General features: G+C 52.8%; 1 protein-coding gene across 1 annotated transcript in view; it reads right to left on the bottom strand.

The window, feature by feature from the left end:
- The window catches only part of CSMD2 (CUB and Sushi multiple domains 2), a 597,686-nt gene extending 584,875 nt beyond the window's left edge, over positions 1-12,811 (bottom strand). The window contains 1 exon segment of the mRNA XM_053897825.1: positions 12,487-12,811. Coding sequence (XP_053753800.1) covers positions 12,487-12,679 — 193 coding nt within the window. The 5' untranslated portion in view covers positions 12,680-12,811.
- Positions 12,812-15,001: the final 2,190 nt, after the last annotated feature.

Below are 15,001 nucleotides of genomic sequence, written 5' to 3'. Positions count from 1 at the left end.
GTTCCCTAATGGACAGCTTCCAGCTTCCAGGACAGAGACAGCGGTGCGGCTGGAGGGGAAGGCAAACCACGCGCCCCAGAAGCTGCCTGCAGTTTGCAGCCTTTGTCCAAGCCACTCCCTGTCCAGCACCTCCTACCCCACATCCTCAGCATTCAAGGGACCAAAGCTCGCCCCTGGGGAGCCTGCTTGCTCTCTGGGGGAGGCCCGGCCTGCCACCTCCTCCCCTCTGTTCTCTTAGACCTCCCTGAGCCTCTGGGAGCTTATAACTGTCCTTAGGGGAAGGTACTGGCTTTGAAATGGTATTTGTAGGCATGACCCCCAGCCCAGGGCCACAGCAAGCAGCCCACTGTCCCTAAGCAGATGGCAGTGGCCAAGGGCCTTAAAAATCCTCCTTGTTGACAGAGCTGCTGGGCCAGAGCCTGGCTAAAAGAAAGGCCATGGACAGGGAGAGTCCCAGGTCAGGTGGGGGTGGGGGTCAGGTGGAGACAACAAGGTCAAAGGTCAGGAAGAGGGCCCAACTGGAGGTGAAGACAGGGTGAGAAGAAGACGACAACAGTGCCAGGGAGGTCACAGGACTGAGGAAAAGAAGGGAGGGAAAAGGAAAGGGGACGGAGACGGACCGAGGAGGAAGAGAGCGGCAAGCAGGTGGAATGATGGAAATGGGGAGGGGCACGCGTGACTGGATATGGAGGGGCTCTGAGGGTCTCCCCGCCAGACGGTCTGCTGAGTCAAGCCCAAGTAAGGAGATTTCCTGTTTTTATTCCTTCTGGCAGAAAGTTTGGTGATGTTCTCACGGTGGCAGGATTAACAGCCCCACGATTTACGGTCCACGATTTATGGAGCCGGGTTCCTGGACTCCTGACAGTGCTGTCACATGTTTACTCCCTCTGGGAAGGCAGGCAATGGGGTGGGGGGGACGCAGAAAAAAGAGGATTCCTTTACCCCCTCCCTGCCTTCTCTCCCCAATTCCTCCTTCCTTCAGAGGCCTGTGCCCGCCCACCCAGCCAACCAAAGGGGTCACACCCCGGCTCGAACCCTCCAGACTCCCCACTGCTAGAACGAGGCTTGCTCTAGGAGCCTTCCTCGTCCCCTCAAGTCTGGAAAGTCAGTTATCCCTCCTTTTTTCTAATTGTGGCAAAATATATGTAATGTAAAAGTTACCACATTAACCACATTTAGGAATACAGTTCAGCTGGTTAACTACATTCACACTGTCGTGCAACCATCACTACTCCAGAACTCTTCTCATCTTGCAAAACTAAAACTCTGTACCCACTAAACACTAACTCTCCCCTCCCCTCTCCCCTGAGCCAGCAACCCCCATTCCACTTTTCTGTCTCTATGGATTTGACTACTCCAGATAGCTCATCTAAGTGGAATCATATGTTATTGGTCCTTTTGTGACTGGCTTATTTCACTTAGCATAATGTCTTCAAGGGCCATCCACGCTGTAGCATGTGTCAGAATTTCCTCCCTTTTTAAGGTTATGTAATATTCCCCTGTGCCCGTGTATACACCACACTTGGTTTATCCATTCATCCGCTGATGGACACTTGGGTGGCTTCCACCTTTGGGCAATTGTGACTAAAGCCGCTAGGAAACTTGTCTATGTCCCCAGGGCATCTGAGAGTCGGGCACAGCACAGATCCTCAGTAAATGCCTTGCTGAAAGACTAAGTAATCCCTCCCATTCTCTAAGCAGGGCACCCATTAGGTAACTAATTTCTCCTTTAGCTGGCATCTTCAGAAAACACAGGGCCTTGAGCCAGAAGAGAGACCTTTCACAGGAATTGGGAGCCCAGTATGGATAGGAAGGTTCTGGAAATCCTCAAAACCCTCTGAACAGACAGCCAGTCCTACAAGAGGGTAGACCCAGATGTCCTCACATGTCTCAACTTCTGCCCTTTACAAAACACTGATAGGTCTGGCCACATCTACATGAAGCATCCCTGTCCAAAGAAAAACGCTAAACCAAACAGACAGATGAAAGATTGGGAGAAATGATTTGTAACCTCTGAAACTAACCAAGGATAATATCTGGAATATAGAAAGAACTTCTACAAATCAACCAAAATTTTTTCTAAATTAAGACAGGAAGTCCAATTTAAACACAGGCAAAGACGATGAATAGACAATTTGCAAAAAGAAACTCAAACCACTAAGCATATAAGAGATACTCACACTTACTAGCAATGAGAGAAATGCAAATTAAAACAATGAGATGGCACTTTAAACTCATCAGGATGGCACACATTAGAAAGGTGGACAAGAGCAGGTATTGGTGATGACATGGGGGGACAGAAACTGTTGTCCGCTCTGGGTCAAAATGGGTCCTGGCTCAGCCTTTCTGGAAAACATTATGGCACAGCATAGAAAATAAACATATTAACTCAAGGATCCCAATTGCCCATTTATATAGCCCAGACTTAGTCTCACACAGGGTCCCAAGAGAGCATGAATGAGGATGTTCTTCAGAGTTTCATGTGTGGCCAGGAGTTACAGCCAAGCCAAGGTCTCTCCCGGGGGGATGGATATACAGAATGTGATGGAAACACAGCTCATAATGCAACACGGCAGTTAGAAACCACAAACCAGACAAACACAGGAGCAGGGCTAGATCTTTTATTTATTCATTTATTTGAGAGAGAGTGCGTGCGTGAATCGGGGAGGGGTAGAGGGAGAGAGAGAAAAAATCTTAATCAGGCTTCATGCTTAGTGCAGAGCCTGATGTGGGGCTTGATCCCACAACCCTGGAATCATGATCTGAATGAATATCAAGAGTCAGACACAACTGACTGAGCCAGTCAGGTGCCCCAGGGCTAGATCTTTAAAATACAGTGCTGAGTAAAGTGAGAAACTGCAAGAAATGTATAGTTCAAGATCACCTATGTAAATTAAAAATACCTATAACACACTAAACAACCTTACATACATTATAAGGATCTATGCATATTTCAAGATATCTGTCAAATATGTCAGGGTGGGTACAGATAAAGGAAGGCAGCAATGCCTTGGGATTGAGGATAAAGAAAGGAAAAATTTTAAATAAAACAAGAGAGGAGCCTTGCATAGACAGGTGATCATAAAGTGTCATGGTCTGAAGGTGGGATTAATCCAATGTCAGGTACCTGAGCTCAAAACAAACAAACAAACAAACAAACAGGCACAAAACAAAAAGCACCTGTGTCTTCCATGTGACTCAGGAAAACTACCTCTGTAACATTTTCCTCTTTCCATGTTTCTGGGAGCAAACTGTCAAAGGAGATGTGAGTCCCAGTGGTCTTGGAACATAAGATCTTGGAACTTTCATCTTGCTACAGTTAAAAGGCCTCAATGAAGAGCGTGTCCTCTGGATGGATGTGTTAGTGAAGAAGAAGCCTGGGCTATCAACCTCTCCCAGACTGAACGCACAGCGATGCTGCCCCAGGGCTGGTGGGTGGGTAGAGAGAAGGCTGCACCATATGTCTGATGGGATGGGGGTGGTAACTGCTTATCCCCTCCCTTCCAAGTTTTCCTGAGCAGCCACACAGTCCATCGGAGGGTAAGAATGGACCAGGGCCAGGAAGCTCAGCAAGCCCACCCTTCCTCACTCACTACCCCTGTAGCCGGAAGGTCTGCATCCCTGGGAAGCCAAGCCAGCCTGGCCACTGGGCAGGACCTCCCACTGGATGGGGCTTAGACTCATGGCCCATTCTAGTATCTCTGGGTCCTATTTGTTTTGTTCATTAAAGAGCTTCCAAGTCCAGCATTACAGAGACACAGTGAGTAATATTATCCCCATTTTATAGGCAAGGAAATAGAGACCCACAAAGATGAAATCATGGTTGCATAAGTTAGAGAGGCACGACCGAGACTGGAATACTAGTTTCCTGAGCCTCAAGCCAAATTTCTAGACATATATCAAGCACATGAGACTATCTTCCTCCCAGTGGTGGATCTGCTGTGGGTCAGCCCTTCCAGGGCTACCAGGGACAGAGGGGCAGAAGGGCAGGGCCACACAGGTCCCTCGGAGGAGAGGATGCCATCCCGGAGGTGGCTGTTTTCATGCTAGGAACTTTTTAACGTGGATTGAAAATGAATCATTACACTCTCACCTCCTCTTATTGCCAAGGAACGTGCCAGAAGCCCACACACCCTCACCAAGTCTCACTCAGTCTCTCCGCCTCTCTCCATACTCAGCCCCCACTCAGGAAACAGTGAGGGAGGAAGCAGTGAGGGTCAGTAAGTGGTAGGCGAGACCTAGGCTGAGAGTGGACAGTCAGGCAACGAGCAGGCAAACCTCCCAGGGCTGAGTCAACCCGACCACGCCTGCTCATCCTAGAAGAAGCCACACAAACCACCCGTGCATTCTCTAACACGGACTTGTATCTCAAATGATCTACATTTCAAACTCTCTGCTTTCTCCCTTCAAACTTAACACCATCACGCTTGCTCACTTCCATTCAATACACAGATGTAGCTACTTAATAATGGAACTTAGTCTACCTCTGATTTGAAAACCCAGAAGATGGCCACATCATTTTTTTTTTTTTGAGATTTCTGGATGATAATTGCACTTAATTGAGTATAAATTGGACATTGGCAAAGAGGAAGGCTATTTGTGCCACAACAGGAGCCCTTGTTTTCTGCTCTAGACCACATGGGAGATTTTCAAATAAATTTCTAAGAGTTGTCTTGGTGCTATCAGTAATGTAACCATATATACATTATTTCTAGCATCATAAAGTTCCTTATGATGATGATTTTCAAGGATAAGATGGACATCCTCTGAGAAACCAATTCCATTTAAAATGTTCTGACATTGTACAGAAACAAATAGGTAGAAAGTAAAAGGCAGTTTCCAATGGGGAGACTCTCCAAAAAAGGAGTGCTACTGAGGTGAACCCCTATACCACGGAGGAAATTGCTTTTTGTGGGAAGAGTCACCCCACTCCCTAGCTTTAGGGAGGACACCAAAGAAGTGCCTTCTTTGGTGCTAGGCTGCACGGGGGCTCCTGGAATGTGCCTGGCATATTTCTCTGATAGGGTTCGTGGTGATGGCCACAGAGGACTCCCAATTTCTCCCTGAAGAGTGACCTCTGAGAGCAGGAGATTGGCGCCTCCAGCATTTTAGAATCCATGCAAGAGTGGATGCAAGGGCTGATGGGGATTTTCTATCTGCTGGGATTTCACAATTCAGGTAAATAAAAACCTGAGGAGCTCTGGGGAGGAAGAAGGAGATGCTACAATAACGTGAAGCAGGTAGTTTTTGGTGCCCTCGCTCATTTCTGTTTCCTTATAGTGCCCGCCCCACATGTCCCACTAGCCCATCCCATTCACCTAACTCAAGCTGTCCCAATACATCCTGATGCACCCCCGTCCCACCCCACCCTACCAGGACACATTCGCCTCCACTCTACCATATCCCAATTGTCCCATTCCACCACACCCAATACCACCCCTCCCATCCTATCCCATTCCACCCCAATTCATTCTAACCCATTCCTACCCCACCCACCCCATCCTACCAGTCAATCCCCTGAACACTCTCTATCTAACCCTCTCAATCCCACCTCAAACCATTGTATTTCACTCAACCCTATTCCTTTCCATTCCACCATCCATCCCAATCCACCCCAATACATCCTACCCATCCCATTCCCAAAACCTCCCCAGCATTCTTGATCCTACCCCAACTCATTCCTTCCTATATGATCTCAGTCTATCTCAAATTATTTTATTCCTCCAATCCCAAAGCATGGTATTCCATTACATTCCCTCCCCTCCCATACACTGCTTTGCCAAGGCTCTTGTTTGTGATTGTATACAGAGGCATGACCATTCTTTGTGTTACATGAAGCTACGTGAGAAAGCCAAAGGGTCTCACCCTCTCCCAAACATTGAACAGTTGAGTGTGTATCCGAGTGGGAGAGGAGAAAAAAAGATACAGAATCTCATCTTTAAAGGAAAGGTATGGAAAGATAGTCCAGGGAACTGAACTCTCAAGAGTCTAGAAAGAAAATAGGGCACCTGGGTGGCTTAGTTGGTTAAGCATCTGACTTCAGCTCAGGTCATGATCTCATGGTTCATGAATTCCAGCCCCACATTGGGTGCAGAGACTGCCTGGGATTCTCTCTCTCTCTCTCTCTCTCTCTCTCTCTCTGCCCCTCCCCCATAGGCATGTACACACAAGCGCACACACTCTCTCTCTCAAAATAAATAAATAAACTTAAAAAAAAAAAAAGAGTCCAGAAAGAAAATGAATGTGAGTCTCCCTTGTCTCTCTTACCTTACAAGAGCCAGGAAAAAGTGCTAAGAACCACACCATCATTTTCAGGTTGAGAAAACCCCACATTGCATAGGCCACCCTTTGCTTTCTTTCTGTGGGTCCAAGGGAGTGTCAAGTTCTGTTCAAAGCCAGTGAATCCTAAGACAGTGTCTCTGTGAGGCAGAGGACCCTGAAATAATCCTCCATTTTCAGGTTCATCCAGATGGTCCCCTGTTGTGGAAAATCGTGCCGCGGACAGAGAGTAGGGGTTTGGAGGCCATACTGGTCTCAAGGAGCAAGGCCCCAGGACAGTATCAGTGACATCAACCAACCTCTAGGGGGAGATACGGGATCCTCCCTGTTACCCCTCCAGGAAGAGGAGTGATGGTTGGGTGAGTGGGCCACCCCACTGAAAGTGCCGGGTGTACTTTCAGCAGGAGGAACGGGGAGGGAAGACTCTTGCAGATGCACAGAGCAGCACCTCAGAGGGGTGCTGTGTTAGAACCCTTCCCCTCACGATTCTAAGAGGCCGGTGTACAAAGTAGTAGCAGCAGCCCCAGTGGTGGTGGTGGTGGCGGTGGCCGTGGGCGGTGGCGGTGGCGGCAGCATCTAACACATACTGAATACTAACCAAGTCCTGCACGGTGACAATGCTTTCCAGGAATTAGGAGAATGGCCCCTGGAGTCAGGTAGCCCTGAGGGTTGATCCTGCCTCCCTTACCTATCTGCTCTAGAATCTTAGCCAAACTGCTTAATTTGTGAGCCTTTGTCTCTTCAAATCTGATAAAGTGCCTGGATTGTTATGCGAATTGAATAGTAATGTCTAAGACGCATTAGCCGGACTCACTGAAGTGCAGCTGCTATCAGTAAGACCCAGAAGGGCTGGGGCTGCCTCCCACCTAGGGGATGCGTCTTCACCCCTTCCCACTCCCATAAATCCTTCGCCTTGGGAATGTCCAAGAAGGCAGTCTGAGGGTCAGGAAGCCTTGGGTTCCAGGGAACCTGCCTCTGATCTTCTCAACAGGTGCTTATTGAGTATCTGTGGTCTGGTCTACACTGCCCTGCCCGAGTTCACAGACCTTCAGGGGATACAAACAGGTATCACCTCGCTAAACAAGACATCCCAATATGTTCTGATGAGTTTTACAACAGGGGAGCTTGGGGATTGTGAGAGTTCATGGCAGAGTTCAATCAAGATGGGTGTTCGGGACTAGCAGACCAAGGTGACATCTTTGCAGTCACAGGAGCTATGGTGGAGATGCATGGACCAGCGCCGCATGAGGTGAGGGGCTGGAAGTCTGGGGTCCAGGCCTTGAGTGCCAACAGCAGCACAGCATAACTCGGGGTGGGGGCAGCCCAGGGGGAAGAGCAGGGCAGAGGCACGCAGCCTGGGCAGAAGGATCCCCGGGGGGCGTAGCGCCAGCTGGGCCCCCTTAGAAGTTGAACAACAGTGGGGTTGTGAGTAAGATATTCAGAGTTGGACAAACTGGCTTTAAGCCCTGGCTTGGCCATTGACTTGTTATGTGGTTAAGTTACATATCCTCTCTGAACCTATTTCTCCACCTACAAAATGGGGATAATAATATTGCCAGCCTGACCACATTGCTGTGATGGTTGAGTTAATACAAGCAAGTGCTTGAGATGGTACCAGCACATGATGAAGACTCAGTGACCACCAGCTATTAGTGTTACTCCCTTGGATACCTAGGGGGTAGCTGCGGTGGGGGGAGGCGCAGGCCACAGTGAGGGATCACAGGCTTCTCAGCTGAGTCCTTTGTCCTCAGGGTTACCGCTCCAGCCCTGGCTTCCACTAAATGGGCACACTGGATGAGCTAGGTTATGCACTGCGTCTGGTGCATTTCGGATTTCTAGTCCTTTCCACAATGCAGGAATGACTTGCCCCTTTTCCAAGTGGAGAACATGAGCTTGGAGAGGTCTGAAGATCAACCAGTTCTCCCACAAGGAACATCTGGCTCTGCTGGGCAATCAGATTACCTGCTGGCCTGAAAATGATGATGAAGCAGAGGCAGGTCAAGGTGATGCTGCCGAAGCCACCTGCTGGACTCTTCTGGACAAACCCAAACCCTGCAATCTAAGAGCCTGCAAATCTGGTTCTCTAGTCCCCTTGCACATGATTCCAGGCTCACCTTCAACAAAGCCATGTTCTCGCCAGCTGGAGATACGGTCAACATCATCTGCTATGCTCAGCTTCTTTTTTCAAAACCATAAACTTGCTGCTCAATTGCAAATGGAAATTCAAATCCATACTCTGGTGACTGAGCGGTTCAAGTCCTTGGAGACTTGGGGATGTGTGGGGACAGTTTCCTTGGGGGTGTGGGGACAGTTATATCTAAAGGCTTGTTGCATCGATTCTGAAATCTAAGGAATGATCTACCAATCTGTGATATTTTGTTCTAGAGGGAGAGCAACGGGGGACCAGGGCATCTTCGTCACCTCTGGCTGTCTTGCCCTCTAAAACTCTTGATTTAGCCTCCTTATCAGTCCTTAAAAAACTGTCCAAGAAAAAAAAATATTTAAAAACCATCCACTGATTTAACAACCATCTATCAGGCTCCAATTCTATGCTAGGTCCTGAGCTGAGTGCTGGTGATATCAAGAGAAATAAAGTACTGTTCCCGCCTTCAGGAAGCTCATAGTTTAATACAGGAGACAAACAAATAAATACTTTGAATACAATTCAATTCGTACTATAATCAAACACTGGGTATGATCAATGTCCCAGTATGCAAGAAATCTCTGGAAACAAGCACTTAGGGAACAAGCAAAGCAGGGAGAATTTTTTTTTTTAATAATTTGGTATTTGATTTTTTTTTTTTTAAGCAATGAAGAGGTCAGCATGGGAAAAATCAGAGGTTTGTAGGAATTCCTTATACTTCCAGTTCAATATGGCTTTTATTTTGAGTTACTTAGTAAGCGTATGGGAGGCACGACAGCCTTGTCAATGCTCAGAGCCTCTGAATCCAGAGAAAAGTAGCTAGGTTAAGAGCAATTGAGGGTCGGCACTAGATGGCCACCTGGTAGGGGAGGCATTGAAAATGACTCTAAGGTTTCTGGGCTGGGTAAGTGGAAGGCTGCAGGTGCTACCAGCCTACATGTGGAATACTGGAGGCTCAGGAAAGGAAGTAATGAGCTTGCTTTGGAAGGGGAACATCTAGGTGAAGTTATCCAAGAGTCAGTCGGATATATGGGCTGTCTAGACCCAGAGTTTCGATGGACTAGGAAGCCAATAGATATATCAGAGGTGTCTTCGCAGGAGGCATGTCTGGAAGCTTCACTGTGGTAGTGGAAGGGATGGGCCCTGGTGAGCTCACCCACAAAGTGGTGAAAGGAAATGAAGAAAGACACAAGGAACGGAACACTGCAGGAAACACTTACAGGAGGGGAAGAAGTGCTTCCACCAGAGACTGGGAAGGAACAACCAAGAGGTAGGAGAGAAATCAGCAAAGCACCATAGCCCAGAAACCCAAGGAAGAGAAATTTTGAAAGGAGTAACCCAAAGTGTTCAAAGTCACAGAGAGGTAAAGGAAAATAAACAGGGTAAGCAGGATGGATTTGATAATTAGGATGGTCATCGGTGATCTTTCCTAGAGAATTCCTATCCTAGGGACAAAAGGCAGCCTGCAGTGAGTGAGAGGTAGCAAAGAAAGTGAGTTGAAGACCCCTTTGAAGACGCTCATAAAGGCAAAGAGATGGGATGGTAAACAGAAGGTCACTAAGGCTGAGAAATCTGGTTAGCTTGTTTTCTATTAAAGATTAAGCTGTTCACAGGCCAAGGGGAAACAGAAGGGAGACAGACTGACCCACAGTTAAGAGAGGTTGATGAGAGGTTTCTATGGAGGCTGCAGTGGGGGCGGGGGGGGGGGGGTGCGTAGTGTGAGGCAGGGCCCACATGGAAGGGGTTGAGGTCTCAAGAAAGGTGGGTGAGGAGGCTCCCCCTTTTCAAATCCTTATATTCATTTTATTCAGTCCTCCCTGGTCCAAGGAAGGGAGACAGCTCAGTCCTGAGCATCTTTTAAAGTCACCAGAGTGAAGAGAACACAAAATGAATGTGCTTCCCTCTCTAAAGTGCCAAACTCTGCGATCATCTGTCACCAAGTCCATTTCCAAATCTCTGCTGCTTGCAAGGCCAAAAAGCACATCAAAATGCGGGAAAGGTTTAAAAAAAAAAAAAATGCACTGGAAGCACCGTAAGTCAGAGTGCCCGCCAGAGAACGAATGCCCCCTCCCCCCAGCATTTCACCACCACCACCACCACTGCTCTACTGACCACAGAGCTGGAATCCAATGGATCTCTACAAGGCAAGATTGCGGCATCCCCCAGCAGTGTGCAAGCTCCTGTGAGTCGGCCCTTTTCTTTCCCCAGGGACATGACATGCCCAAGGGGCAGGGACAAATCTAGCTAGAAAAACAGTTCCATCACATCAGGAGCAGTCTAAGTCTGCTGAGCCAGAGCAAGGGCCCCACCTGGACAAACGTCGGAGAGGCCTGACAGTCCATAGCAGCGGTTCCCCCACCGCCCATGTGGCAAGTCTGGGTGACCAGCAGTGTCGCGGTGAACAGCGCAGCCACCCAGTGGGTGTGGGTGTGCGCGAGGCCTGAGCTCCTAGGCGAGCGCATCGCGGGCGCCCCTCTCTGGGTGTCGGCAGCTATGACTCTTAGGAGAACCCAGAAAGTCCTGTCAAGTCGGGATGGGAAAGCTGAGGCTAGCTTGGGCCGCCTTCCCAGACCAGCAACCGGAACATTCCCGGCTAAGGAGGTGGTGACTGTCTGCAGGTACGGGTTCACTGGATATTGGAACCCAGAGCGGGGCGGAAAGCTCTCTCGTGAAGGGGCGCACTTTCTAAGAAGGGAGCACTTGGGATGCTGGAGTGGCGGAGGCCAAGCCTTCAGAGGTTCAATCGGTGGTTTAAAAGAGAAAAGAAAACAAAACAAAACAAAACAAAACACCAAAAAACAAGAAAACAAACAAAAACAAAACCAGCACGGATCCAGGCCGGAGGTGTTCCTAGTCCAGGCCTAGGCAGCAGGTGTTACCAGTTTTCTCCCCCAGTGAGTGTCAGCCTCTGGGCTAAATGAAAATGCGGCCCCAGGCATCGCCCGTTGGACCCGTCCCCACCCGGGCACGCGGAACTTTCTAGGCTGTGGCTAGAGCTGAGCGTCAGAGGGGTGCAGGAGATAAAGTGGAAGGGCACCAGTCGGGGCCAGTGATCCCCACTGGAGACTGGGTTCTCCCGAAGGTCCGCGTGCCTTCCCCAATACGCCAGCTGCAGCCAAACACCCGCGAAGTTCCGGGACTCGCCGCACCCGCCGGGTCTGCCCCCCTCCCTGACTCGGTCGCAGGGAGCAGGTCCCGCCGCCCGCGCCGCCGCAGCCGCAGCCCCGGCGCTCGGCTGCAGCAGGGCGCGGGAAAGGGCACTTTGGCGCGGAGTGGGAACCGAGGGGAATGTGGCGGCGCGGAACCTGACGGCGACACTCCCTCCCCCGCCCCCGGGCACAACCGCCGCCCCCGCCTCCCGGTGGCTCAGCACCCTCCAGCCCCCAACCTGAGCCCTCCCGCAAGGCGTGCGCGGGACCCCGGCCCTGGGCGCGCGCCCACCTGATTCCCCCCTTCTAGCCCCGAGCGCCGGGGGAGGGGGACACTTGGGGAGGAGGTGGTGGCCGCAGTCTCGAGGCGGCTCCGACTGGGGCGCGGGCTTCATTCACCAGAAAATGGGCGGGGGCAGGAAGGGCAGACCCCGCAAACGCGGAAACGCGGAGGGGGCACGCCATTCGTCTCCAGCCCCCAGGACCAGTGTGCCAACCGGAATCGGGAGGCGGCGGTGGGGGGAGGGCTCCAGGAAAGTTTATCGGGGAAAAGCCTGGCACCTTGGGGGGCTGGGAGGTTGGAGCAACTGAAGCCACGGTCCGGGTGCCCCTCAACCCCTGGCGGGGATGTCGGTTTCCCAGGCCCCCGCGCCGGCCGGATCCGGCCAAGTTGCGGCTGGGGCTGGGGGTAGCAGTGAGGGTGGCGGTGGAGGTGAGGACGCCGCTGAAGGTGGGGGGCGGGGGGAGGATGGGGGGCCGACTGAAGCGAGGCTGAGCAGGAGGGTGGGCGACTGGGAGTGGGGAAGGTTAAGGGGGAGAGCGGGGGAAGGGACAGGGACCGTGTCGGGGAGGGGTAGGCACGGGGCTCGGGTGGGGCGCGCGGCCGCCGCGGCTCCCCGGCGCGGCCGGACTTACCCGCGGCGGCCGAGGCGCTGAGCAGCCCCCAGCCCAGCAGCAGCAGCAGCAGCGGCGGCGGCGTTGGCGGCGGCGGCGGGCGGCCCCAGCGGCTCCCCGCGCCCGGCACGAGCGCCGAAATCCCGGCTCCGCCGCGAGCCCTCCCCGCGGGGCGGCCGCAGCGCCCCTGCTCCCGTCCCAGCGAGCGCGGCATGGCGCGGCCGGCAGCGCCGAGGGAGAGGCTCCGCTCGCCGCCGAGGAGAAAGGAGGTCAGGAGAGCTCTGGAGCTTTTTTCTGCTCGGAAAAAAATCCCGGTACGCGGGAGCCCTGAGCTTCTGCGGCTGGAATGAACCAAGTGTCCGCCCGGCCGGGGAGAGGCGCGCTGCGCTCTCGGAAATGACTCGCTCCAATCCCGCTTCGCGGGGTTCGCGCCGGGGGGCGGGGGGGGGGGGGTGAATTATCCCCGGATTAATCACTCCGGAGCCGCTTCTCCATCGCTCCAAATGCTGGGGGTGGAGGCGCAGCAAAGGAAAAAAATATTGGAGGGTGGGGGTTCCTCTTCAGCGCCACCTCCACCTCCAGATAAACCACAAATTACATCTAAAGGGTTGTTTATTCCTGTTTGTTTTACAATTGACCAGTTTCTTTTAAGTTCAGTCCTCTCGTTGCCATTTATAAGATTACCCATTAATACACCACCCCCCCCATACACACGCGCGCGCACATACACACAGTGATACACACACACACCAGCCTCTTCCACGTTTGGAAATTGGAATACTGTCTGGGAAAAGGTAACCAAAGAAGGATGCGGTTTCCCAAGTCACGGCTCCTACGAGCTGATCATGGGTGGTGGCTTTGAACTTACAATCTGGGGCCGAGGACTATGTTTAGGAGCCCCATTCGCAATAGCCTCCTACCCCATCCCAGGAGAAGGGTGTGCGTGCGCACATCCAGGGTTAAGAATTGGAGGGGAGGGAGGTGGCGACCCGTCCCTTTGGCTCAGTGCGGTCCTACCCCTGCCCTAAGACAAAATCGGGATGGAGGGAAGAGTGCATGTGTGCGCTGAGGTGGGGGAGGGAGTGGAGGGGGGTGCCTGGGGCAGGTGAGGTTGGTGGAAGGACGGTGCGAGAGTTACTTGTACAATTTATCCTCAAAATTAAATAGCCGGACCCTGCTTCTTCTCCCCCACCCCTCCCAGCCACGGCCCCAAACCCGGCGAGTTTCTCTCAGTGGCGTGAGTTGCTCCCCCACCTCTCCCCTGTCGCCGCTGCCGCCTGCCCCCTAGGGCTCAGCGTCGGTCCCCACCCCATCCCCCACCCCCACTCGGTCGCCCTTTCTGTCTCGCCTTCCCTAGGCTCCTCCGTCAGTCACGATGGCTCCTTCGCTGTCTACGCCAAACTCTGGGCGAGGAGGAAGAGATGGTGCGGGGGGGGGGGGGGGGGAGACCGGAGGGGACCCGGAGGGGCAAAGCTGGGGGTGGGGAAAGCCCCCGCTGGCGCGCCCAGCGGAAAGGCACAACAGTCTGTGAGCACCCCACCCCCTTTGCCTACGGCACCGGGAGAGGCTGCGCTCCGGGCTTAGGGGGTTTGGCCAAGCCGGAGCTCGGGTGTCTGCGAGCCCAGGGGGCAGTGGCCTGCGGTCCGTGGGGCCTGGGAATTTTTGGGAAAGAGCCTGGAAAGGGCTTTCAGGTTGTCGATCTCAGATGGGGAGGGTGATGGGCTGGGCAGGGTCGGAGGAGTGGATGCTTGTCCTTGCTCCCCACGAAAAACTTGCTCCCCAAAGCCACGATCTCCCAGCCTCCTTGATGCCCCTCCTCCCCCACCCCAAGTTGTTCCGGTTTCCCTGCATGAGCTCATCCCACAGCTGGGGAGCCTGCCCGGTGGCCCAGGGCCGGCGAGCTTCCTCCGAATCGCCGGCCCATCCCCACCCCCAACACACTTGCTTTCTCGCCCCTCCTGAAGCTGCCTCGCTGGGTGCCAAGAACCAACCGAAGCAGCCAGAACTCCACAGTGAAAGGCCTGCTTTATGTCCCCGGGGCGGCGGGGAGGGGGCTTTTCGCTTCCCATTGTCCAAGCCCAGCCCCTGAAAGAGAGGGCTCAGCCAGCCACGACTGGCCTCGGCGTTCCCTCCAGTCCTGGGGAGGAGAGAGGGACTGGCTCTGCGGTGAGTGGGTGGCGGCCTTGGGGGGCTATTGGCTGGGGCCTTCCCTGGGGTGGGCTCCTGGCTCCAAAGCTTGGGCCTTCCCCCTCTCCTGCCAGCGAGTTTCGAAGAGCTGGCAGATACCCAGCCCTCCCCAGCAGCCCACAGCTGGGCAGAAGAGTCTGGGCCCCTCTATACTTCTAGGGCTCCAGCCCAGTGGACTCTCCCTCCCCAGAACTTTGCTCTCTGGCTGCAGCCCACAACTGAGGTTTGCCCCCAAACCTTCCTTAGCAAAAGGTGTATTTGTCATCCTTCTCTTTGGGGGCTGTGGAGGGCAGGGGCGCACTTTTCATTCCTGTAAATGGCCCAGTTACTTCATCCAGTATTCGTCCCT

Source organism: Panthera pardus, unplaced genomic scaffold (assembly GCF_024362965.1).
Source record: "Panthera pardus isolate Hobbes unplaced genomic scaffold, ASM2436296v1 HiC_scaffold_11, whole genome shotgun sequence".
Taxonomy (NCBI): domain Eukaryota; kingdom Metazoa; phylum Chordata; class Mammalia; order Carnivora; family Felidae; genus Panthera; species Panthera pardus.
This window is presented reverse-complemented; position numbering and strand designations above follow the sequence as displayed.